The 26,870-nt window shown below is 38.8% G+C and overlaps 1 protein-coding gene across 2 annotated transcripts in view; it reads left to right on the top strand.

The window, feature by feature from the left end:
• Window positions 1-2,213: 2,213 nt before the first annotated feature.
• Window positions 2,214-26,870, top strand: part of MGAT4D (MGAT4 family member D) — a 28,702-nt gene continuing 4,045 nt past the window's right edge. The window contains exons 1-11 of one of the 2 annotated variants that reach the window (XM_070415213.1): window positions 2,214-2,307; window positions 6,814-6,972; window positions 9,587-9,724; window positions 11,437-11,570; window positions 14,332-14,378; window positions 15,325-15,438; window positions 17,794-17,869; window positions 19,305-19,419; window positions 21,318-21,448; window positions 22,108-22,215; window positions 23,942-24,105. In XM_070415213.1, the coding sequence (XP_070271314.1) occupies window positions 2,214-2,307; window positions 6,814-6,972; window positions 9,587-9,724; window positions 11,437-11,570; window positions 14,332-14,378; window positions 15,325-15,438; window positions 17,794-17,869; window positions 19,305-19,419; window positions 21,318-21,448; window positions 22,108-22,215; window positions 23,942-23,956 (1,131 nt within the window). In that variant the 3' untranslated portion in view covers window positions 23,957-24,105. Of the gene's footprint in view, window positions 2,308-6,813; window positions 6,973-7,215; window positions 7,234-9,586; window positions 9,725-11,436; window positions 11,571-14,331; window positions 14,379-15,324; window positions 15,439-17,793; window positions 17,870-19,304; window positions 19,420-21,317; window positions 21,449-22,107; window positions 22,228-23,941; window positions 24,106-26,870 lie in introns of those variants that run through there. The other variant, XM_070415214.1, reaches the window with a different exon arrangement.

The raw sequence follows: 26,870 nt of genomic DNA, 5'->3' as shown, positions 1-26,870 counted from the left end.
ATATGCAAATTGTCCCCTCGATCGGGAGTTCGACCAGGGGGCTGGGCTGTCCAGCCAACTGCGAGAAGGGAGGCCCTGACCAACTGCCTGCAGCCACTAAGGACCCTACCTGTTCATGAATTTTGTGCACTGGGCCTCTAGTATGATATAAAAACTTATCATATAAAAAGTGTCTTTCTCTTCTAGGGGTTTATCACATGGCAAAGGAAATAAAATATGTGCATAACAATTAAATATGATGCAGATTGAGTGCCCTGAGAGAGGATTTGAGTGTTACAGAGAGTTCAATGAAGATAGTGATCCCTTGGTGGATGGAGACCAATGAAGGCTTCATGGAGGAAGTGGCATTTCAGCTGAATCTTTGATAGGTAGGAATATGAGTGTGTGGGGAGGGCAGTTCATGTCTGAGCATGAGGAAGAAGCTGGAGTCAAGAACCAGCAGGTGACTGTTTGTATCTCTAGCACCTATTCAGTGACTGACACACAGTAGGTGCTCAATAAATATCATGTGTTCTGTCTGACTCATAGACCATTGGCTGACTAGAAGATTTTGGTTTTTCCTTTCTTTGGAAAAAGACAAAAGAAGAAGATATAATCTTACAAAATGTAAAAATCAACTCAAAGATATACTGATTTCAGATATATTAGGTGTGAGAGCAAAGAGCTTTTTTTGAGTCTTAAAGGCAGCTGAAAATGTGAAACTGGAGTTCAAGTTAGAGAACAATACATTATTGATTTTGGAGATAGCTTTGTGCTGAATAGCTTCCTTTCCCCACCACACTCTAGCCTACAACTTTCTCTACTCTGCTCCAGAGACCAGGAGGCAGGCTTGTATGCTCTAGGACAGTGATGGCGAACCTTTTGAGCTCGACGTGTCAGCATTTTGAAAAACCCTAACTTAATTCTGGTGCCGTGTCACATATAGAAATTTTTTGATATTTGCAACCATAGTAAAACAAAGACTTATATTTTTGATATTTATTTTATATGTTAAATGCCATTTAACCAAGAAAAATCAACCAAAAAAATGAGTCAGAGGTGACACGCGTGTCATAGATTCGCCATCACTGCTCTAGGACATCAAGCTGGACTTCCTTGCTTTCTGGCTTCCCGGAGAGCTTAGCCAAAGTGAAGACTGGCAAGAGTCTGACAGGAGGCGGGAGGATAAGGTGGATGTATTTCTTTCTCCCAGTTCTCTATCTGGGGAGCTGGCTGGGTCACTGCTCAACTGAAGGCCACAACTCCTGGCCACTAGCTCACGAGGAAATGGGTTATAGTGACAGGGTGGCATGTGTGCGAATCTTTGTTCCTCAAAGGGCCAGAAACCAGCCCAGTGGTGCAAGGCTGGTTTGAGGTAGAATCTGTTTTACCAGGCACTGCCAGTGAGTCCCACACAGGAGTAGAGTGATCAGAGTGGAGAACCCAAATAGAAAAACACATTTAAGGAGACTGGAGAGTCTCACCCTTTTGAAGTTCACCTAGTGTTTCCCAGCCTTGGCTGAAGGTCTGAGGAACTCCTACCTTGAACTTGGGAGAGCTCAGCAAATCTCCCTAGGGCTGCTGCTCATCGTAGACACAGTTTTTTCTTTCATAAAAGTTGACTCCCTGCTCCTTTCCTGGGTAGGGGGTACCAACCGATAAACCATAAAAGGTAAGGGGATTAAACTAAATCATGTGGGGTCAATCACGTCCCACATGAACATTTAAGCCATTGAAGCCATTTGGACATGTGATGGTTACCATTTAAGGCTAATCAGCTGAAAGTAAAGATACATATTTTCTGTAGGAATTTTTGAAATCTATGTATAAGATTTGAGGAACCATTTGCAGCTGTGTAACCTGAGATCCTATATGGAAACTGTTTAGCGCAGAGTCTGGCACAAAAGTCACTCCTACAGGAAGATAAAGTGAGTTCCTGAGCCCTCACCACGTGTCAGCCCCATAGCTTGTCATGTAACTAACCGCAGCCCTACAACCTTCGGATTCTACGTGCTGAGCAGACTCGGGAGGCGACAGGTGCAGAGTTCTCTTAGGGAAGGGAGCTCCCAAGGGGCGGGTGTGCCGGGGTCCCACAGACACCGTGGGGAGGGTGCGCAGGGGCGCGCGTCCAGGGGCGCAAGCGCTCGCGTGCTTCTTGGTCCTCGGTGGTGTGGGCCCTGCTCCCTGCCGCCACCGCTGCGCTGCCCGCTGCCTGACCGGACCCCACCAGCTCCATGAGGGCCAAGCAAGTGAACTTGCTGATGGCGCTCATCGCGGTCATGCTCTTCAGCTTCTCCTGTTTCTGTATCTACAGGATGACTCAGACCAGTAAGCGGAGGGTGGCTTCTCCCGCCAACTGTCTCGCTTCGGGGCTCCTGGATTGCTGGGTCAGAGAGAAGGGGGTGGGCTGACCTAGGGACCTGGCGGGGTCGCCTGCTCTCCTAATAGGGGCTTCACAGATGTAGCCCCCACGCCCTGGTCCTGCCAGCGGCTGAGCTGTAACGGACACCCAGGTCTATCCGCGTGGCTTTGACCGCCACTTGGCACGCGCGTTAACGCATTGGCCTGCAGGGCCTCGGGTAGGTTCCCACGTAGGTTCAAGGACCCGATCTGTGTCCAGCCGCACCCCCCACCCCCACCCTATTATTTCCAGAAACGCCAATGCCTGACTCCAAGAACTGTCCCACAGCCAGCATCTTTCCTCTTTCGTGTTCAGCATTTTTGAGCCACACTTCAGGCTCCCTCAGTATATTCTGGGAAGCTGCAAAGGATGAGATGGCGGAGAGAGGCATAACCAACAATTTAGAGTGCTGGTTTGGAATCTGACTGACATGGCCCACAATGCCACTTTGAAACACACCAAGGTTTTAATTTATTATTGTCTGTGGCGCTCCCAAGGTAGCAAATAAAAGTGGAGGTTGCCCAGTTAAATTTGAATTTCAGATAAGCAATGAGTAAGTTGTTAGTGTAAAAATTGCATGGGATACATTGATACTAAAAAATTGTTTATCTGCAATTCAAATTTAACTTTGGTTTCCTGTATATTATCTTTCAACTCTAGGCCATAGCATAACATTTTAACATTTATACAGTTAAATTTTGAACTGAAGACGTAGGGATTCTGCAAACATATTAACCCAGCCTTCCAAGACTGTCCTTGGGTTGTTTTAGGTTAAATTTTCATTCTTCTTTCTTATACTCATTTATGACTCAGGGTGCACACTAAGTAATCTTGGTAGTAGAGTCAAGGATAAAGTTTGGAAGTGGCTTTAGTCCTCTAATTAATGCTTGTGTCCTCTAATTAATGTTAAAATTATGTTTTAGTCCCCTAATTAATACTAAATTTTGTCATGTACTCACAATACCAACATTGTATGCCATTTGTTTCAAAGATTAAAAATGTATATTAATTTATATGATTTATACTACTAATCTTTAATCATTTTATACTCTTTCCCTCTTCATTTTCTATAAAGACTATGATCTAAATGTGTCTTTTATTTATTTTGGAACAATAAACAATGAGCAATTTTATTAACAAAAAAACACATAAGTCATTACTCATAATTAGAAAGTAAAATGTAAACTTCTTTTGATAGTAATTTTGGAGGACAATTTAGATTGGCAACCTCATAGGACACTTAAATACAATTAACATTCTTTCAATGAAACCAGACTTTTTGAGACACATACAACCATTTTGGTGTGTTTTCTAGTTATGACCAGGAAAAACAAGTTCGGTTCCTCAAAGTGTTTATATTACCACCCTTCATATATCCAAGTTCAGAAAATGAGATCTTGAGTAGTATACACTACTTTTTTTTTTTTTAAATCCTCAGGTGAGGATTTGTTTATTAATTTTAGAGAGAGGAAGGGAGAGAGAGAGTGAGGTGAGAGAGAGAGGAACATCAATGTGTGAGAGAAACATTGATCAGTTGCCTCCTCCCCATCCAAGTGGGGGACCATATATAATCAACCAAGGTATCCGACCTGTGGGAATGTACATTTGTGCCTACAGCATACCCTGCAGCAGGACTGGCAAGGAGAGAGCTCCCAGGTATAGTCAGCAGAGTCCAGGATCCAAGGGCTAGTGGGAGGATAATTCCATTTTGACAATTCCATTATACTTAGTTGTTCAAATATATGCTCCTTTCCCGCATCCCTTGCAAGCCTGATTGTTAGTTAATTTAGAGCAGGAACCTGACTTTATCCATGTTTGTTTACCTATCACAGCACAGTGAGTGGCACATGATACCTATTCAGTGGGAGAAAGAATGAATAGCTCAGCATGCTTCTCCTTACCGGAGGTATTTAGTGAATGAAATAAGGTGGAAAAGTTAGGTCATAGCCACATTGTATAGGACCTTGCATACTAAGGCAAGTTCATTTAGATTTTATTCAGCTAGCATTTAGGGAACCGTTTAAAGTCTTTGAGCAGGGTTTCCAGAAGACTAACTGTGGATTGGAGGTGAGAGACCAATTAAGAGGCAATTATAATACTAGTGCAGCGAGAGGCAATAAAGACCTGAACTCTATAGTGAAGTCAATGATGAGGAAGATGAAACTATTAGAGGTCTATTAACAGTACTTCTTAAATTTTAACATGAATCTCAGTCTCCTGTGAATCATTAAAATACAGCTTCTGACGCAGGAGGCCCTGGGTGAGGCCTGAGATATGTGTATAACAGGCTCGCAGCTGGTATCATCGATCTGTGCTGTCCGGTCCGGTAGCTCCTCTTCAGGTAGCTACTGGGCACTCAAAGTGTAGTGTGTGCAACTGAGGAACTGCATTTTAATCTAATTTTAAGTTAATCTAAATTTGCATTTTAAAATGTAAGCAGTGCAAAATCTTTCTCCATTAAGAATTTTTTTTGTTTTGTTTTGGTAGGACTACATTTTAGTATAACTGTTAATTTAGCATCTGAATTAAGATGTACTGTAAGTGTAAAATACACACAGGATTTTCAATACCATTTTTATATATATCCATTTTTTATTACAAAAACAAAGAATGTAAACTATTTCATTAATTGCTCTTTATGTTGATTACATATTGAGAAAAGTTTTTAGATATTTAGGACTAAGTTAAATATATTATTGATACTTTCACTTGTCTCTTCTTACCCTTTTTGAAAGGTGACTAGTAGAAAATCTAAACTTACAAAGGTGGCTTGCATTTCATTTCTACTGGCCCCTTGCTGTGAGGAGCGAAGGTCGGTGGTTCTCAGGACCTCACCTGGTTCATGGGTGGGAGTCCCATTGGCCCATTGCACATGTGAATTGATGTTTCTTTTCACAATTTTACCACAATTGACTCAAAACATCAAATTATCGTTTATTTCAAACTTTGCAGGAAAGGTAGTTTTATAACAGTCCATCCTCACAAAGTACCTCAGTGATTATGCAACTAATATAAATAACTTAAATAAAAGACTGATGATTTGAATTACCAGGTAAGAATGAACGAGAAGCAGACCTAAGCCTAGAGATTGTGTCCTTTAACATTTCTGTATGGTTGTTTCTGCAAATACTACTTCCTCTAGAGAAAACGCTTTCTTTTCATGTTTACCAAATTGATCCCTCAGGGACTGACTTACCTTGGCCCAGATATGTTGCATCACCTGTGTTATATCAACTCCAAACACATGATCCCTTTTGTAAAGAGAATATTACCTGGGAACCCCAGTAACAGGGTTATACTGGTTAAACTACGTCCCTGTTTATAAAAAGTAATATCCACTCTATAGATTTTCAAGATTTATTGGGGTAGTTGCAATTCTTTTGATGAAGCATGGTTCCGTTTTAGAACCTCTTAAATCAATTTCAATGCTTTAGATAATGCTCCCTGCTGGATTTCAAAGACTGAGTTCTTTGCCCAAGGCTAAGGCTAGTGTGAGCCAAGGCAGGGATGAAGTAAGATTGAGGCCGTATTCTTTCACTACATTGTCTTGCTCAGTTTTATAAGTGCCTCTCAAGATTTTTCGCTCTCAAATCTATAATACCAGCCTAATCTTTCCCTTGAACTTCAGAATCATACAGCCAAATGTTTGCCTTGTATTTGGAAGCCTCATAAGCATCACAATGGCTTTAATGACATTAAATATTCTTTTCCATAGCTGCATGGTATTCAATTGATAAATGAATAAAGAATAGTCCACCAAAAAATGTTTATTAGACATTTGTCAAAGCACTTTTTAAAATGTGTTTCACCATGTGGTTTGCATGCATTATTGAATTGCATCTTCACAACAACTCTGAGGCAGGGATTCTTATATATCCATTTACACGTGAAGAACAGGCTAGCAAAAATTAAACAGCTCAAGCTGCACAAATATTAAGTAGCAAAACAGATTTTATCATATGTGATTTAAGAGCCATCAGACTATTAAAAAGATATTCTGTAATTTATTTAGCATATTTCCATTGTTAGGTACTTAGGTTGTTTCTGATTTTCTTACAATGATAAGTAATGCTGCCCATGTTGAACATCCTTAGAGCCAAATCTGTACACATTCCTGGTCATTTTCTTTAGATAAATTCATAGAAGTGAATTTTCTGCCTCAATTTGTTTTTTCCTCTAATTACAAATCTGATACATGCACCTTCCAGACAGTACTGTGTTTAACATTTCATTCTTTTTTTCAGTCTTTTATGTACATATATATATATACCATATGTATATAGCACTATATATACACTTATACAAACACTTAATGCTAGATAGACAGTATAGCTATAGAGAAGCATACATTTTACATTTTTGTTATATATTATGAAAATTGTATGGTACCATTGCTACATATATAAACATATACATATGTGTTGTCTTTGCAGGTAATCAATTAATTAATTGTAGAAACCATATTTTGGAGTTTAAGGAAAATTTTCTACGTTTAAAAAACAAAACTGAAAGAAATCGCCAAGAGCTGATGGAAGCCTTGAGTAAAATGAAGTATAACAATAGACAGAGTGTAGATGTACCCGTAAAGTTAGGTTTGTGTTACTTTTGTTTTTGTGCATGGTGGTTTGTTTGTTTTATTTTTTATGTTCTGTACATTTTATGCTTCCTGATTTTAGGACATTTCTCCCCAATAAATGTAATTAAATCAGTTCTTTCTCTTTTATTGTCAGACATGGGAAAATCAGGTAAGAGATATCACTGCCTCTCACCTCTATCTGGAAGGGGGTCTTTCTGTGTTTTCCATCTCTGTGAATGCACCATGATGCACCCAGTAGACGCAGCCAGAAGCCTGAGCATCATCTCTGACTCCTGCCTCTCCCTCCTGCATACTTACTTCCATGTCAGTCAACGAGCAACCCCATTGATTCATAATCCCACATACCTCACAAATCTGTCCATATTTTTCCATCACCGTCTCTACGATCCTAGTCAGGCCACCTTCATGCTTCATCTAAAAGTGTGCTAACATACTCCTATTTTTTCTCTGTCTCTCTAGTCTTGTCCCCACCTACCTATCCTCACTGCAGCCAACCTGAAGACTGCACTGTCTTGTATATCAACCTTCAGTGGTTCCCCTTTTCTTCAGGATATAAAGTCCTGCCACGTGCCTCCCTCTGTGTAGTCAAATACTCGCCCCTCCCCTCGCCCCGCCCCACTCTTAATACCTGGAAACCACTGCTCAGTTTTTTGTCCCGGTATTTTTCCATTTTCCCCGAATGCCATGCAAATGGAATCACACAGATAACCCTTTGAGACTGGTTTCTTTCACTTCGCGTAGATTCATCCAAATGTCATGTGACCATTTGTTTGCTGCTTTGTTATTGCTGAGTAGCATTTCATTGTATGGATGCACAATGGATAGTTTGTTTCACCAGCTGAGGGGCATTTGGGTTGGTTTCAGGTTTTGGGTGATTACAAATGCCTGTTGCTATAAGCACTCATGTACAGGTGTTTTGTTTGAATTTTCATTTCTTTAGGATAAATATCTAGAATTTGTGGGCATATGGTAAGTATATGAGTAACTTTGTAAGAAACTGCCAAACTGTTTTCCACTCTGCATTCCCTGCAGCAATTGTATGAGAGTTCCAGTTCCTCCCATTTATTATGGCCATTCTAATGTCATGGCATTTTACAGTTTTAAGTTGCATTTCTGTCTAGTGTGATGATGTTGAACATTTTTATGTGCTTATTTTCCTTCCATCTTCTTTGTAATATGTCTGATCAAATCTTTTGCACATTAAAAAAATTGGGTGGTTTGTTTTCTTGTTGAGTTTTGAGAGTTTTTAAAAAAATATATATTTTTATTGATTTTGTAGAGGAAGGGAGAGGAGAGAGAGATAGAAATATCAATGATGAGAGAGAATCATTGATTGGCTACCTCCTGCACGCCCCCAACTGGGGTTCAAGCCTGCAACTTGGGCATGTGCCTTGACTGGAATCAAACCTGGGACCCTTCAGTCTGCAGTCCAACACTCTATCCACTGAGCCAAACCAGCTAGGGCTGAGAGGTTTTTAAAAAAAATTATATTTTATTGATTTTTTACAGAGAGGGATAGAGAGTCAGAAACATAGATGAGAGAGAAACATCGATGAGCTGCCTCCTGCACACTCCCCACTGGGGACATGCCTGCAACCAAGGTACATGCCCTTGACTGGAATCAAACCTGGGACCCTTTCAGTCTACAGGCTGACACTCTATCCACCGAGCCAAACTGGTTAGGCGAGAGGTTTTTTTTAATGTATCTTGGATACATATCAAATGAATATGTGATTTAGAAATACTTTCTCTCAGTCTGTGGCTTGTCTTTTTATTCTCCTAATGTGTCCTTCAGGAAGCAACCATTTTCAATTTAGATGAAATCCAATTTGTCAGTTTTTTTATATATTATGCATTTGATGTATCTAAGAACTCTTTAAGAGTCATGGGGATTTTCTTTTATGTTTTTATTTTATTTTATAGTTTCAGATTTTACATTTTAGTTCTATAAAACCTTAGAGTTTACTTTTATAAATGGTGTGAAGAATAGGTTAAGGTTCAGTCTTTTTTCTGTGGATGTCCAAGTGTCCTGGTACCATTTGTCAAAAAAGTGCCATTCTGCATTGAATTGCCTTCATATCTTTAAAAAAGTCAATCTACCATATTTGTGTGGGTCTCTTTCTGGATTCTCTATTGTGTTCCATTGGTATATATATCTATTTTTTTCTGTTATACCACACTGCCTTGATTTACATATATTATGAATTAAAATTAGGTAGTGTGAGTCCTCCAGCTTTGTTTTTCTTTTTCAGAATTGTAGAGGCAAATTCAAATGAACGGTGTGAATGGAGTCATTAAATATTGAGGGGGCTATAAAATAAAATTATAAGGATACAAACTTTAATGATGCAATATTAGTCAAAGTAGCAAAACATATGATATGTGCTTTGGAAATAGTTTCAGTTACACTTCTTTATAGTATGTTTCAGTTATACTTCCTTCTTTGGAACTGACAGTCCTATGAGCTTGTGGTTGTTGTAGTTCATAGGGATAGATTTAACTTAAATACAGGAAGCCCTCACTTAACATCATCTATAGGTTCTGCAACTGTAAGGTAAATGATATCTAAGGAAACCATGAACTCAGAAGCCCTATTTTTTCTCTTTCAGGTGAGAAGGAAGTGAATACATTGGATAAGAATGAAACAGTGTCTAATACATTTGAAGTCTTAAAGTTCTTTCTCCCTCATCTGAGGAAAGTAGGCAGAATTTATCCTGATGTAATCATCAGCAAAAAGAAAGAAGGCGGTAAGAAAATTAGAACAGGAAAATCAAATACAGATATTCTGATCTTTGGGTACATGCCTTTAAGTTTTAAAATGTAATCCATTAAAATGATGCTCAATTTGATACTTAGATCACCAGCCTATCTGGCATTAATTTGGATAACCAGAAATCAGTATATCGTCTGGCAGAAAAAAATAGGTTAATAAGTATTTGGAGACATGAATTTAAATTCAGCTTTGATACAGATGCTTTGAATATAACTCAAGTAATATGTTAAGTATCTGCTCAGTACCTGGTAACTCTTTTTCTCCCTTGTTTTTGATAAATCTATTCTCATCTATTATCTCCACATTCCCCATCTTTATGGGGACCGAGGTCTGAAAGGCTTTATAGCAGTGACCTGTGAGCTAAATGTTGAAGATTGAGTTCAAGCTCACCAGATACAGAAGAGGAGAAAAGGGACGTTAGACCAACCCTCAGAAACTTGCCTTTCTCGAAAACCTCATTCATTCCAATGAGTGTGTCCCTCTGTGCCAGGGGTCAGCAAACCACAGCCCCCAGGCTGACCCTGCCTATTTTAAGAACGGTTTTGCTGGACCATAGGCATGTTCGTTGCTTACATGCTGTCTGCTGCTTTGAGCATAGAACCTTGGTATCTATTTAGGATGGCATGGGTGTGTTCTAACATTTCTTCAGCCATTATTGGGCAATAAAAGTCACTTAGAGACATGGATTTATCCCATCAAGTCAGTTGGAAATTACCTCATGTACTGTTTTCACAGATGACATTATTTCATAGTATTTTTCCTATTTGGAGTTCTAGTGTCTCCTTAGGAAGAAGAGTAGAGAACCAGCCAATGCCTTTCATACCCAGTTAGATGACACTATAATAAATGGAGAGTGAATAGTTTTCTTTTCCACTATACTGAAATTGTCTCGTAGTCTATTTAACGCATTTCCTAACCATCCACTACAAATTGGAATTTCCTTAACACATTAAGCGCCCAGTCACTGGTGACTGACACTATACTTTTCATCCAGAAAACAAAACAGGCTGGGCGCTTAATGTGTTAAGCAGAAAATGAAATCCTATATAATAAAAGCCTAATATGCTAAGTGTCCAGTCATCTGGTCATCTGTTCAACCAAAGTGTAATATGCTAATGATATGCTAAGGCCACTCAACTGCTCGCTATGACATGCACTGACCACCAGGGGGCAGATAGTCAACTGGTCAACCAGTTGCTATGATGTGCACTGACACCAGGGGGTAGAAGCTCCGACCCGTAGGTTAGCTTGCTGCTGGGGTCCAGCCAATTGGGGCTGAGTGAGATGGGCCAGACATGCCCTGAGCCCTCCCGCGGCCCCTCCCCCCGGCTGGCTAAGCTCCTGCGTCCCTCCCAGGCTCTGATCATGCACTGGTGGGATCCCTTGGCCTGGCCTGCATCCCCTTGCAATCCGGGACCTTTGTGGGGGATGTCGGAGAGCCAGTTTCAGTCCGATCCCACAGGACAGATCAAGGGACCCCACTGGTGCACGAATTTGTGCACCAGGCCTCTAGTATAATATAAAAACTAACAGCTTTTGGTTGGGATTACTTCTGTAATACAATTTCAAGCACTATTTTTATGACCACACAATTAACCCAAATGTAGAAGTAAGCATAGATATTAATGCTAAATTATATTTTTCTCTGTGGTTTGAAATGGTGATGCCATCCTCGGGTGTCTGCAGTGTCTTTTGCACTGGGCATTTCCACTGTTAAAAGACGAAATTATAGTTACCTGAAGCAAACGCTGACCTCGCTTGTTTCCAGGATGACGCTTTCAGAGGAGAAGAACTCGGTAGTGATTGTCTCTATTGCAGATGTACGTATGAAGGCCAACCAGCTCTCCTTGCCCCCAGCCCACAGTCTCCATGCTAATCACTGTATCATTTCAAAATTTCCCCTCAAATTTCAAAAAGCAATTCACAGATGCCTTTTTTAGATAGAAGACAATGTATTTGATACCTTTTTTTGACACCACCAAGAAAGAAATATGTCAATCTAAAAAGTTTATTTAAATATCACATTTCCATGTGGAGAAATAAGATTATATTATTAAATATGTAAGTAGGCCTGGCCGGCATGGCTCAGTGATTGAGCATTGACCTATGAACCAGGAGGTCATGGTTTGATTCCCAGTCAGGGCACATGCCTAGGATGTGGGCTTGATCCCCAGTGTGGGGTGTGCAGGAGACAGCCAATCGATGATTCTCTCTGTTGATGTTTCATCTCTCTTTCCCTCCCCCCTCTCCCTTCCTCTCTGAAATCAATAAAAATACATTTTAAAAAATGTAACTAGGGGCCTTATATACTATATGGTACAGAATTGTATTTACAAACAGAACATTAAAATTGATGCTATAGTAATAAAACCAGCCCAGTAAAAGTTTGGTATAGGAATCAAGAGATAATTTATATTAAATAATAACTACCACTAATTGGGGGACTCCTTCCTACATATGAAGGATTGTAGACAATTTTTATATAACATTATTTATAACCTGCTTTACATCTCTGTAAAGGAGGTAGTACTATCCTGATTGTTCAGAGTTTATGAAAGTAATTTGCCTAGTTATTAATAGAGCAGATTCATCTCTCTAATGGCCCCAAAGTTTTCTATCTTGTAGTGCTATGTAAGTACTGTATAAATGTTAACACGATAAGGCCTTTGGGAGGGGAACTTGGCAACATGTATCAGATTTAAAATGTGTATACCCTTTGTCTCAGAAATCTCAGTTCTGGGAAGTTATCCGGGCAAAAATTTCAAAATGATAAAATATGACACACAGTATCGTAGTTGAGAACACAGACTCTGGATCTAGATTGCCAGCTTCAAATGCCAGCTTCTCCACTTCCTGGCTGGTGAACTTGAACTAGTTACTTCTCTGTGCTTCACTTTTCTTATCTGTAAAATAGTGATGATAATATTACCTTAGTCACACATAATTGTTTTGGCAATTAAATTAGCTAAAATATTTAAAGTATTTCAAATGCTGTGTGGCATGTAGTAAGTGTTCAATAAGTAATTATTTCAAGGATTTTTAGTGGAAAAACACCAAAATACTGAAAACAATCAAAATGTCAATAAGCGACTGATTGAATATTCATGTCTACACTGCAGTGATTTGTAGCCATTGTAAGAATGAATATCATATTCACTGACATAAAACCATGTCTAAATCATATTGTTGACTAAAAGAAGTTGTAAAGCATCCTGTTTAGCATACCGTCTGTGCAAAATGTGACAGAAAGAAGGAAGATAATACAGATTGATGAAATGTATAAAGAAAAAAAGAATGAGCAAATCTTAGAATGCTATAATGGTTTACATTTAAAAATTAGTAGTGGTATACAAAAACTATATATAAATATCAGTTTATATTTACATATAAGTATAAAATATAATAATGGTTATCTCTGGATGTTGGGAGTTGTTGTCCTTTATTCTTTTCTCTATTATTTGCATTTTCTATAATAAATGTGTCTTTGAAGGCAGAAAAACTCTAAACAAAACAAGCAACAGAAAAACTATTGGGAAAATATAAATAAAAGATTAAATAATCTTTCTCTCCAAATTTAATTTAATATTGGAAACATATACTTAATCTCTGAAATGTTTTGTTACTTTTTTTGTGTCACATATTACAAGCTTTGCTCATTTCCTGCTAACACAATGTACATCTGCCTAAAATATATTGACCAATAAAATATGGGGGACAAATTTTAAAATAGAATATATAATGCTTAAAAAGTACAACTTTAGCACTACGTTTAAAGTAGAATATGTTTCAGCATGTAACAATAACTAGAGATTCAATTTATGGCTGTCTTAAGAAGCTTAAGTAGTATAATAGAGTTATTTGCATCATGACATATGTTTTTAACAAACAACCTAACTATATACATTCAGAACTGCCTTTTAGAGAACTCAGATTTGACAATAGAACAGTCATTATTCAAAATATTTTCAGAATTTTATATTAGGAATGCTTGTAGGCGCTGCGGCTACATCTTGTAAATGCCATTGGTTATGTAAAAAAAAAAATCATCTGAGGGAATAAACCACCGAAAGCTACTTACAAATGAGTCTGTCATCTACTCTAAGCACAATACTCAATAAAGAGTAGGTACACAAAATTTCTCAATGGAAGAAAATTTGAGAGTTAAGCTGAGTAATACTGTTTGGAAAAAAAGTGAAATAATTTCAAAGTAAGCTTATTGTCATATAATACTCGTAAAATGAAGATATCTTCAAAAAAGAGCAATTCTTTGAAATAAGCCATCTGACATTTAAGGCAAAACTGTCTTAGATGCATAGCTTTTGTATACCACAGATATTTAAGTGTAAATAACATGTTGTGATATTTCATATTGTGACAAAAGGAGAATGACATATTTTCATATTCAAGTCAGATCTTTTAGTCACATGGATATTTTAAATTCTTTTATAGAAAGTGAAAACACTAGAAATGATTAGGAAATAATGACATTCCACACATAAACTAGGTTTACATGTAGCAAACATGTGTTAATAGAAGTATGGGGCATGTTTAGTTTCATTAAAATATTTTCCTCATTTTTAGAGTAATGAAGAGTATTCAAAATCTGTTGTTGACATGATTACAAAAAAGTAAGTACTGTTGGATAAATTTTTAACTGGCTGTTCTTTCATTTTTCTATCCTGTTTTTTCTGTCCAATCATTTTATTAGTGATCATATTTGTTTTAATATGTGTCTGTGCCCTATATTTCTATCTCAGGTGTGATAAAGTATAGCTTATCAATTTCCCCAATTGTGTAGGTTATCTACCTATTCCATGTTTTTCATGTTATTATTATAATAATATCTATTCTCCATGAAATCCATTGTCTCTGTGAGAAGCCTACTGGCTTAATTTTAAAACATTCTTGCGTTATTTTTACTGTATGAAGCTACTTTCACCACTCCTGGTTACAGCCTCCTGCTATATGCAGCCCAGGAGATGAAAACACTGATGAACAAATATGAAACTATCAAGCAAGATGTGCTAGAATGGACCCAGCCTTCCAAATCTCTATGTTCCAGTGGGCGATAAAACTGGCAAAACCCAAATCACACGAGGCTACTGTTATTGCGGTGGTTGGGGAGGGCAATATGCATACATATAGAGCAGAGAGTATTTTACGTTGCCCGAAAATATCAAGAACCACTTTCTTGAGAAGGTAACAATTGAGCTAAGTCTAAGGGTGTAAGTAGATATTCTTCAGGCAGACAAAGGGAGGAAGGGAATGCTTGGCAAATAGAATTGCCTGGGAGGCAGAAAGGCCCAAAAGAGAGCATGTAGATTTTTGGAAATATAAATACATCCTGAATCGTGCATTTTGTGTATTTTAATTTTTTGGTGTGTCTCTCTCTAATTTATAAAAGAAATATTTTGGCTAAAGAGTATTAGTTTTATGATATTGATATGCATCAACCTGTGAAATCATTCAAATAAAAATATTATGTGGCCACGTATAAGGAAATTCCTTGTAAGTATTTGTTATTTTGATATATCAAATATTCAATTACAAACCTCCATTTACTTCTATTGATAGATTCAAAAGGCAAGTGAAGTCTGGATCCTTAGAGGTCATTTCAATACCTGCCTTTTTTTATCCAGACACGTTACATGCCATGCAATCAGCTGAGGACTCACAAAAACTAGAGAGGTATGAAATTTAGAAAATTGTAGCCTTAAAAAACTAACTTCATTTGATGAAATGTTGGAATCAGCATCTAATAGATCCTATTTCAAACACAGCCAGCTCCTATTGACTTGCAAGAGCTATGTGGTTCACTTCCCAACTCTGTATTCAGTGACATCAGTTGGTAACATGAAATCAGGAGCATTTACACCACAGAAATGGGCAAAAGCTATAAATCAGGGCTGACCCCTGTCCCACACAGAGAGACAGTTGTTAAACACCACCAGCACACCACTGATACTCCATATCAGGGGTCCTCAAACTTTTTAAACGGGGGGCCAATTCACTGTCCCTCAGACCGTTGGAGGGCTGGACTATAGTTTTAAAAAAAACTATGAACAAATTCCTATGCACACTGTACATATCTTATTTTGAAGGAAAAAAACCAAACGGAACAAATACAATATTTGTATTTGCATGTGGCCCATGGGCCGTAGTTTGAGGACCCCTGCTCTATATTCAGTAATTAGCAAAAGCATAATGAAGGGGAAAAAAGCTTAGGGTTATAAATCATTACTCCTGGATTCTAGATCATCCTAGGCTGGTAATTTTTTTTAGCTTCTTCAACTTTCTAGTGTGTATAATAAAATCTGCATTACCTATTCAGAAAAATCATTGTTGATTATGATAGGGTTTATGCAAGAATTTTGAAAAATTAAATATATATATGAAGGTATATTATTGTTTGGTTGTAAATGTGGTAGCTATTACAAGAAATATAATAATTTGATTCCTCAAAACTTAGTAGAGCAAAAGACATGTCAGAATTCAGAAAGAGGACTTATCCCAATAAACTCATTAGCTCTGCTTTGTTTTAAAATAATAAATGTCATGTCAAAATCTAGAAATATTTTCAGGGTTTTGTTTTGCTTTTTTCTAATTTTATTTTATTTTTCAATTCTTTATTGTTTAAAGTATTACATATGTCTCCTTTTTCCCCCATTGACCTCTCCCGGGTCGTTCTTACTCCCCCAGCACATGCCCTCACCCCCCTACTGTCTGTGTCCATGGGTTATGCTTATATGCATGCATACCAGTTCTTTGGTTGATCTCTCACCCCCCGCCCCCCATCCCCCTCCCCACCTTCCCTCTGAGGTTAGGTGGTCTGTTCAGTGCTTCCATGTCTCTGGACCTATTTTAGTTAATCAGTTTATGTTGTTCATTATATTCCACAAATGAGTGAGATCATGTGATATTTATCTTTCTCTGACTGGCTTATTTAGATTAGCATAATGCTCTCCAGATTCATCCATGCTGTTGCAAATGGTAAGAGTTCCTTATTTTTTACAGCAGCATAGTATTTCATTGTGTAGATGTACCACAGTTTTTTAATCCACTCATCTGCTGATGGGAGCTTAGGTTGTTGTTTTGCTTTTTAATTAATGGTCCACAGTATGCCCAGTTTTTAGAGTCATAATGCTGGGAGTCACTCTAAATCCTTCTGCCCTTTATGTCTCTATCATCATTTCTCTTTTTAAATTTCTTTCCACATCATTCCTCTCATCCCCATTTCTCTGCCTTGGACTTAGTTCAGGCCATTCCAGATCTATTTGCTTTCCCTAACCCCAGCCTAGCCTAGCCTTTCCTCCAGTTCATTTTCCGCACTGTAGGCAGAAGAATCTTTTCATATGAGATCAAGTACAAAGTTTCCTGCATGTCATGAAAGATCCTTCACGATTTGACCTCTGCCAACCTTCCCATCATTAGCTTCTCTCCATCAGCTCTCTGTGCCCTAAATCTAAGGGGCTGCTGTTTCACACATCCCGTGGCTTCGTTCTCTACACTGAGCGCCCTGCAACCTTCTGCTTGACCCTCCTCATCTTATTGTAAATCATCATGGTCAGCATCCCTATATAGCTCTTATATAATTGTTCTAATTGTATTCTTTTTCTATATTTCTTGCTAGATTATGGGACCTAGAAGGGCAAGAACTGCATTGTGTATTGCTCTTTGTACCTTCGAGATCTGGCTTAGTATCCAAGCTTAGTATTACATTAGAATAAAGTTTCTTTATACTTTCATTTGAGCAAGACCTAAGAAAGAATATTAACTTTATTATAATAGATCAAAATTTAACAAACCTAAATGTAAAATAAATAGATTATGCTTATCCTAGTTTAGCAATGGTAGACACTACCCACTGAATAAAAATGGGAAACTTTTGAGTATAACTTTTTAGCATAACATCTTCAATTTTATTCCATACAGATAGTGCTCTATATTAGCAAAGTGAAGTTTATGTTTTTAATTTCTAAAGTGTGTCTATAAGCAAAAATTAAATAGTGATAAATATTAACAGATTTTATTACTTATCTTTAGTTGGCGAATCAAACAAGTTTTGGATTTTTGTTTTTTGATGCTGTATGCCCAACCCAAGGCCATGTATTATCTACAGGTATGACCTTGGTATAAATGTAAAGTGGAAGTTCTCCCTCTCTCTTTTGATTCCTTCCTTCTTCATTGTATTCCTCCACCTTCCTTCATACTCAGAAAATAGAAAATACTTACTATATTAAAATACCATAAGGAAGCTTAAAATTGATTATATATTAGTCTTCTTTCTGGGGTCACTATTAACAGAAGAAAATATAGTTACCTGAAACAAAATGAAAATAATTTATCTAGAGAAAAAAGACATTGTACTGCATACATTTGTCTGCCTACAAGTTTATTGGATTAAATAAACATAATTTGAGTACTTATTATATGTTGGACATTGTATATGCTTATCCCTGCTACCCTACATAGATTCAGATTTTATGGGTAATACTAGAGGACCAGTGCACGGATTCGTGCACTGGTGGGGTCCCTCGGCCTGGCCTGTGGGGATCAGCCAAAACCGGCTCTCCAACATCCCTCGAGGGGTCCTGGATTGTGAGAGGGCTCAGGCCAGGCCAAGGGACACCACTGGTGCATGACTGGGGCCGGGAAGGGACCACGGAGGGCTCAAGGGTGTGTCCAGCCCGTCTCACCCAGTCCTGATTGGCTGGACCCCAGCAGCAAGCTAACCTACTGGTCGGAGCATCTGCCCCCTGGTGGTCAGTGCATGTCATAGTGACTGGTCGAACGGTTGAACGGTCGGACACTTAACATATTGGGCTTTTATTATATAGGATAGTTATATAGTGCCTATGCTATATTTATGAAATAAATGAATTACCTATAGTTTGTACTCCCTGAGTTTCTGCATATTGTTAAATAGTAATGTTATGTTTCCCTCCAGTAAGTGTATCCTCACTACATGAGACACTGTGCAGCTGTGAGAAGAGTTTGAAGAATGTCATTAAAGAACAGAGTTAGAAAAAGGCCTGAAGAAAGGTCTTCTCTTTTATTGGAAGAAAATAAAAAATTCCTTTTGATTTCTAGTTAGTAATAAGGAAATTGAAACATGACATCCAGCCAGCGTACCCTTAGAAACAACACAACTCTATTTCGTGCTCTGGTAATGTGCCCGAGGACTTCCACATTCTTCTGCTAAGTCATTTAGGAGGCCCTCTGAGTCTGGAGATTATGCATAATGTGTATTAATTTTTAAAAGAGCCTGGGGTTTACTGTCACTCCTCCAAAGAAAATTTAGAGTGAATGAATGTTACATGTTAGCATTCAGGAAAGAAAGAGATAATCCCCGGTCTTAGAATCAGAAAATGAAAATTGACTAACAGTACTAGTAAATATCCTCAGTGAACTGAACTATAAATAAAATTATTACCTCATAAAAACATTTTCAGTGTAGTCTATTCAAAGTATTTTCAATTTTCAAGCTAATATAAATTATTCAATGGAAGCACCAAAGGTACTAATGCCTTTTTGTTTTGTTTTTTTTTTTCCAGCTAGAAGATGACATCATAGCTAAAAAGATGTACTTTACAAAAATTATAGATTTCGTACATAGTATCACTTCAAATAATTGGTTTTATATTGAGTTTTCAGTTCTTGGATTTATAGGTAAGCAATGGGTCAATTTTGTGGGGTCCAGCTTTTTGGCATGATAACCTTAATAGTTCTTAAGAACTTATCAAAAAGTTTGTTACTAAATGAAAACGAATGACAAGATTTCTAGAAAAATACAATTACTTTACTAGTAAAATCACATTCAAGGATCGGAATTTCAGAAAATGTATTTTTAAACCAAATTTTTTTTCTGGATGGACAATGTAAATAAGCTGATTGACATATATGCATATGCGTTACAAAAATGTTAAGATAGCACCCCTTGTTAAATACTTGCTGTGAGTCTGGCATTCAGGTTAGCTCAGTGACTAAGATGAACTTCTCTCGATTTTACATAGAAAAATACATGCAAAAAGCATTGTACTGTGAAGTTCCTGTAATTCCCATATTCCAAAACTGACGTACTCTAAAAAATATAATAGTATATGAGTTATATCCACCAAGGAAAGTTCCTAAAATTGTGCTCATGATGAGATTTTTCACTTTCACAATTTTCTGTGGACTTTCCTTTTCCTTTCTTTCCTCCCTTCCATTCTTGTTTAAAATTGCTCTGATGGCAGCAGGTTGAAGTACCATGCTCTCTTTGTAGTGTGTGTTTTCATTGCTCAGGCAGGGGCCCTCTCTTATTTTATTCTTTTGTTCTATGCCTAATTCCTACTCCCACCCCTCCAATAGATTTTCACTCTAATATGTGCAAAATATTATATAAGCATACATATATCCATGTAAAATATTTGGTGCTGATCATGTTTGTACCTGTTTAAAATTGACATAGGTGGTGAAGTGATAAACCTCTCCCTGTTCCTTACATTTTTGTCCTCAAAACTAGATGTTAAAACTGTTAGCATGTTGCTTTGTGTTTCAGTGGTTCTCAACCTTCCTAATGCTGAGACCCTTTAATACAGTTCCTCATGTTGTGGTGACCCCCAACCATAAAATTATTTTTGTTGCTACTTCATAACTGTAATTTTGCTACTGTTATGAATCGTAATGTAAATATCTGATATGCAGGATGTATTTTCAGGGGTCGCTACCCACAGGTTGAGAACCCCTAGTTAGTTCATTGCTTCTTACTGCTGTGTAAGTGCTACCTAACAATCCATTTGGCTCATCCACTCCCGGAGTGGTGGACCTTGATGGCCTGCAACTCTGCCACCACAAAGAAATGAAGTGCCATGTATGTTCCCTGGAGCAGGATCACAGAGGGCAAATTAGCTGGGTCTCTAAGTCCTGCCAGGTTGCCTCGCACATGGGCAGAACAGTGTATATGCCCATTAGCAGTGCATGTGAGCGCCTGCTTCCCCATATGCTTGGCAACATTTGATTTTACCCAGCAAACAATTTTTTTTTGATGTTGAGCAGAGTATAAAGCATTTCTCGGGTTGTTAGTAAAATCCATCTGTTCTTCATAAACTTACTTGACCATTTTCTTTCCCAAAGTTTCTATAAAGTGGTATGGAATCCAATCTTAAGGCCCTGAAGGTTTTTTGCTTAGCTTTGGTTAAAATAAGAAGGAAATTAGGTAACAGTAATACCTGATGAGAAGCTTGCAGAGAAAATGATTTTGTTGACATATTATTCTGAGAATTGTAAATTTTCTTTTATCTTTCTCAGCAAAGTCAGGTATGAGAAGGATAGAGAATATTCACTTTCTGACTACCACAAGAGAACATTGAACAAGGAGCTTGCTGTCTGTGATGCTGAAGTCTTCTTTAAGATTAACTTTACAAAGGCTTTTTAAAGTCATAACAGTTCTTTAGCCAATATTTACCAAAAATATGAGCTTGCTACATAGGATTTTACAATATGCTAACAAAGATAAGGAAAACAGAAATATTAAATCAACTATTTCCATCAGTAAATCACTTGCTTTGGTTCCTTTTTCTCCACAGGAAAGCTGTTTAAATCTGAGGACTTAACTGACTTCATACAGTTTTTTTTAATGTTCTACAAAGATAAACCCATAGACTGGCTCTTGGCGGACATTTTTCAGGTGAAGATGTGTACCCCAGGAGAAACTCCTGTGAGTATGTTTTTACTTTGGAAATACCAAATATTTTAGAAGAATACTATCTGTCTAATATAATTACCTAAAATTTGTTTACCAAACCAAAGCTGATGAATGCATCAGTTTTTTAACTTCCAATATTCTAAATTTATATTGACACTTCTACTGAGAGGTCAAAGAGCAGTGAGAAGTGCAAACAATGGGACAAAAAAAGTGAAGAAACAGAAAAAAGGCAATAAAATGGTAGGCCTAAATCCAAACATGTCAGTATTTACTCCAAACATAAACAGCCAAGATGTACCAACTAAGAGTTTATCAGAATAGATTAAAACAACACTATGCAATTAATTGCTGTCTGTACTCAATTTAGATATGCTATAGACAGGTTAAAAGTAAAAGATGGAAAAAGAGCCCTAGTCAGTTTGGATCAGTGGAAAGAGCATCGGCCTGCAGACTTAAGGGTCCTGGGTTTGATTCTGGTCAAGGACACATGCCCGGATTGCAGGCTTGATCCCCAGTAGAGGGTGTGCGGGAGGCAGCTGATCAATGATTCTCTCTCATCATTGATGTTTCTCTCTCTCCCCTCCCTTACTCTCTGAAATCAATAAAAACATATTTTTTAAAAAAGAGTATGTGAGTTTTAAGCAAAGATTATTGTTTCTCTTTTTCCCCAGGAGAAATGTGTAGAACGAAATAAGCAAATTCGTATTCGATATAAACCTTCCCTTTTCCAGCATGTGGGCATACAGTCATCACGTCCTGGAGCTGAACAATACTTAAAAGTAAGATTTTGAAATGGTAATTGAAAAAGAAATAATGTTTCATGAACTTATAAACTATTATTTAGAAAAGAAGTGATCAGAACATGAGAGAGACTGTAAAATATGGTTGTTTAGATACAATTCATCTTATGCCAGACTGTATATTGTGAAGACCAATCATCTTTTTTTAAAAAAATATTTTTTTATTAATTTCAGAGAGGATGGAAGAGGGAGAGAGAGAGAGAAACATCAGTGATGAGAGAGAATCATTGATTGGCTGCCTCCTGCATGCTCCCCACTGGGGATCCAGCCCGCAACCTGGGCATGTGCCCTTGACTGGAATCGAACCTGGGACCCTTTGGTCCGCAGGTTGACGCTCTACCCACTGAGCCAAACCAGCTAGGGCACCAATCATCTTTTCAAGACCCAAGTTATCTATCATGGTTGGAAAATTTAGCCTATGTAAACTTCTTTGCCTCACTGTTTGCAGCTGTGCAATTCAAAGAGTAAGACTAAAAAAAGTGTTTTGAAAATCATAATAAAGTTAATTATTTTATTATTTTTAATGAAATAACATTAAAAATTATATAAGAATATTTCAAAATAAAATGCTTCTGCTATTGAATTCAAATGTATTTTCATTCTTATTTCAGGCTACTATTTACCAGATGAGCAAAAATTCAGCAGTTTGGTTTTTAGTCATTTTAAAATTTTCCTTCATTTTTGGAAACAATTTATAATTGACTTCAGCATCTTGGTGAGGTAGAAGAAGCAAAGATTCTAGAGTCAAAACACTGAGTTTTAAGTTATGGGAGATATATATATATATATATATATATATATATATATATATATATATATATATATAGTATTTAGGGCAAGACTACCGCTCTTCTGAGCTCTCTTCATCTATAAACAAGGAGTTTAAATGAAATGATCCTTCAGATTTCTTCTATCTTTGAAATACTAGTGACACGTCTGCACACAACAAAGCGAATGATTGCTTTAATCCTTAGTTGAATTGAGAGAAAGGCACATCTGTATCCTCCCATCATTTCATCCATTATTTATGATCTTCTTTCCACCTTCTCTTTCTTTGTGTATTTATTATATGGTGCTTGGGACAGTGCCTGGAACATAGGGTAAACTCAGTAAATGTTAGCTATTAGCTATCAGGCAAGGTGGAATTCAAGATAAAAAGTGTTGGTTAAACAAGACAACAAGTGTCTGGAATAATGAAAATTTAACTGTTAGGAATCTGTATGTAAAAAGTAATACCATCAAAATATATGAAACATAGCCATAGATGATGCAGAAAGAAATTACACCATTCTATTTGTTGGTGCTATTATAATGGGATATTTTTCTTCCGTATATATATATTAGAGGTTCAATGCATGAAATTTGTGCAAGGGACTCAGCCCTCGCAGCCCCGCCTGTCTGGGCCCTCGCAGCCCAGGCTTTGTCTGGAAGGTCGTCCGGATGCTTATTCTGCTGTTTGGTCTAATTAGCATATTAGCTCTTTATTATATAGGATTTTTCTTGCCAAGTAAGATATTTTAATCTTACCTTTGTAAATTCACAACAGATTCAGTAGAATGTACACCTAATCACTAATTTTTTGATGTTATAATATTAGTTTTTTTCTTTTTTTATATTTCATACCACCTAAAATAAATAGGAATATATAACAGCTTAATGCTATATCAAAGTGATTATATTTAAATTATTTTTTAATTTCTAACAGGATATCTACTATTAGGAGTTGCATACTTCTAACACCTTTTATAATGATCAGAATTCTTTGGAAAAAAATGGCATAACAAGGATTAGACTATTTCCCAACCTACTTCATAGTGGATAAGCGACTATGTCATATTTTTAAAAAGTTAAACCTTCAATTATAAACTGGTAAGTATAAAAATGATATACTGTATAAACTTATAGAATATTATCAGATGTTAATCTTATTTTATATCCTTTGTGTATTAAAGTTTTGTACATATAACTTTTTAAAAAATATTTTTAAATTTATTTCAGAGAGAAAGGGAGAGGGAGAGGGAGAGAGAGAGAGAGAGAGAAACATCAATGATGAGAGAGAATCATCCATCGATTGCCTCCTGCATGCTCCCCTCCCCCCACTGGAAATCAAGCCTGCAACTTGGGCATGGGCCCCGGCCAGGAATCAAACCACATGTGACCTGGCTGTGCATATAATTTTCTGATACACTCCATAATATTCTATTTTAGAAGGATCAATCAGTATTTCCTTTCCCCCCTTTTGTTTATCATGTACTGTAGATGTAGATGTACAGTGAATTTGGAGACAATAGATCTGAGTTTAAGGCCTTATTTGTATCAATAGATATAACAATATCGATGAATCTCTGACACATTATACTAAGTGAAAAAAGCCAGTTGCAAAAGACTTTCAATTGTATGATTCTATTTGTATAAAATTCTAGGTAAAGCAGGTCCTGATGTCTCATTATGATTGTAATTTGCATTTCTTTAATGACCAGTGATATTGAACAACATCTCATGGAGCTTGTTATAAATATACACATATGGGTATATGTAAATATAATAATGAAATATACATTTTAATGAGATATATATTTGTGAAATGTCTATTCAGATATTTTCCCATTTAAAAAATTGTGTTATTTGCCTTTTTAATTTTGAATTGTAATATTCCTATTTTGGCATAGTCTGACCACATGTCTCAGCTATGGCTTGCCCTTTCATTTTCTTAATAGTGTTTGCTTGTTTATTTTTATCTTTCTCTGTCACATGCTTTCTCACATATTTAGTGATTCATGGTTGTCTGTTGAATTTGAATGAGCTTATAGAAAACTAGAGGCCCAGTGCATGAAATTCATGCACAGAGGTGGGGGGGGGTGTCCCTCAGCTCAGCCTGCACCTCTCGCAATCCAGGACCGCTGGCTCCTAACTGCTCGCCTGCCTTCTGCCTGATCGCCCCTAACCACTCTGTCTGCCTGCCTGATCGCCCCTAACCGCTCTGCCTGCCTGATTGCCCCTAACCACTTGCTTGCCTACCTGATTGCCTCTAACCACTCTGCCTGCCTGCCTGATCGCCCCTAACTGCTCACCTGCCTACCTGATTGCCCCTAATCACCTCTGCCTCGGCCCCCACCGCCACAGTTTCGTCAGGAAGGATGTCTGGAAGGTTGTTTAGCTGTCTGGTCTAATTAGCATATTATGCTTTTATTATTATAGACTAGAGGCCCGGTGCACAAAAATTTGTGCACTCGGGGGAGAAGGGGGGGGGGTCTCTCAGCCCAGCCTGTGCCCTCTCGCAGTCTGGGACCCCTCGGGAGATAACGACCTGCTGGCTTAGGCCTGCTCCCGGGTGGCAGAGGGCAGGCCCAATCCCTAGGTGCAGCCCCTGGTCTGGCTCAGAGCAGGGCCGATTGGGGAGTTGGGGCGCCGCCCCCTGTCATGCACAGAGCAGGGCGGATCGGGAGGTTGCGATGCCACCCTCAGTCACGCTCAGGGTAGGGCCGATTGGGGGGTTGGGGCACCGCCCCCTGTCACACTCAAGGCAGGGTCAATGGGGAGGTTGCGTCGCCACCCCCTGTCACTCACAAAGCAGGGCCCATCAGGGGGGTTGGGGCTCTGTACCCTGTCACGCATAGAGTAGGGCCGATAGGGGAGTTGGGGCACCGCCCCCTGTCACACACAGAGCAGGGCAGATCAGGGGGTTGGGGCGCCGCACCCTGTCATACTCAGGGCAGGGCCGATGGGGAGGTTATGGCTCTACCCCGTCACACACAGAGCAGGGCCCGTGGGGGGGGGGGGGCGGCGGTTGGGGCACCACACCCTGTCACACACAGAGCAGGGCCGATCAGGGGGTTGGGGCCCCGCACCCTGTCACACACAGAGCCGCAGGGCGATCAGGGGGTTGGGGAGCTCCCCCCTATCAGGCACAGAGCAGGGCTGATCAGGGGGTTGGGGCGCCTTTCCCTGTCAGGAACAGAGCAGGGTGGATAGGGAGGTTGTGGCCCTGCCCCTTATCACACACAGAGCCGCAGGGCGATCAGGGGGTTTGGGCGTGCCCCCTGTCACACTGATCCCGGTGCCGGGAGGCCTCAGGGCTCCGCTGATCCTGGTGCTGGGAGGCATATTACCCTTTTACTATTTAGGATAGAGGCCTGGTGCACAGGTGGGGGCCGGCTGGTTTGCCCTGAAGGGTGTCCTGGATCAGGGTGGGGGTCCCACTTGGGTGCCTGGCCAGCCTGGGTGAGGGGCTGATGGCTGTTTGCAGCTGGTCACACACCCTTCAGGGTGGGGGTCCCCACTGGGGTGCCTGGCCAGTCTGGATGAGGGGCTGAGGGCCATTTTCAGGCTGGCGGGTGACTGAAGCTTCCAACCGCTCCTTTTTTTCTTTTTTTCTTTTTTAATTCTGGGCCAGCTTTAGCTCTGAGGCTTGGCTCCAGCTCTGAGGCCTCGGCTGCTGAAAGCAGGTATCTGGTTTGTTTGGGTTCTATAATCGAAACACTGTTTCAACTCCAGCTCTGAGATCCCGGCTGCCTGAAAGCAGGTTTCTGGGGTTTTGTTTAGCTTCTATATTTGTAACAATGTTTCAAACTGCAAGCTCAGAGGCCAGCAGCAGCAGGCGGGGAACGTTGGCTTCCTCTGTCACTGGAGCAAGC

Source organism: Myotis yumanensis, unplaced genomic scaffold (genome assembly GCF_028538775.1).
Source record: "Myotis yumanensis isolate MYYU_CA2020_CCGP unplaced genomic scaffold, mMyoYum1.0.hap1 SCAF_5, whole genome shotgun sequence".
Lineage (NCBI taxonomy): Eukaryota > Metazoa > Chordata > Mammalia > Chiroptera > Vespertilionidae > Myotis > Myotis yumanensis.
This window is presented reverse-complemented; position numbering and strand designations above follow the sequence as displayed.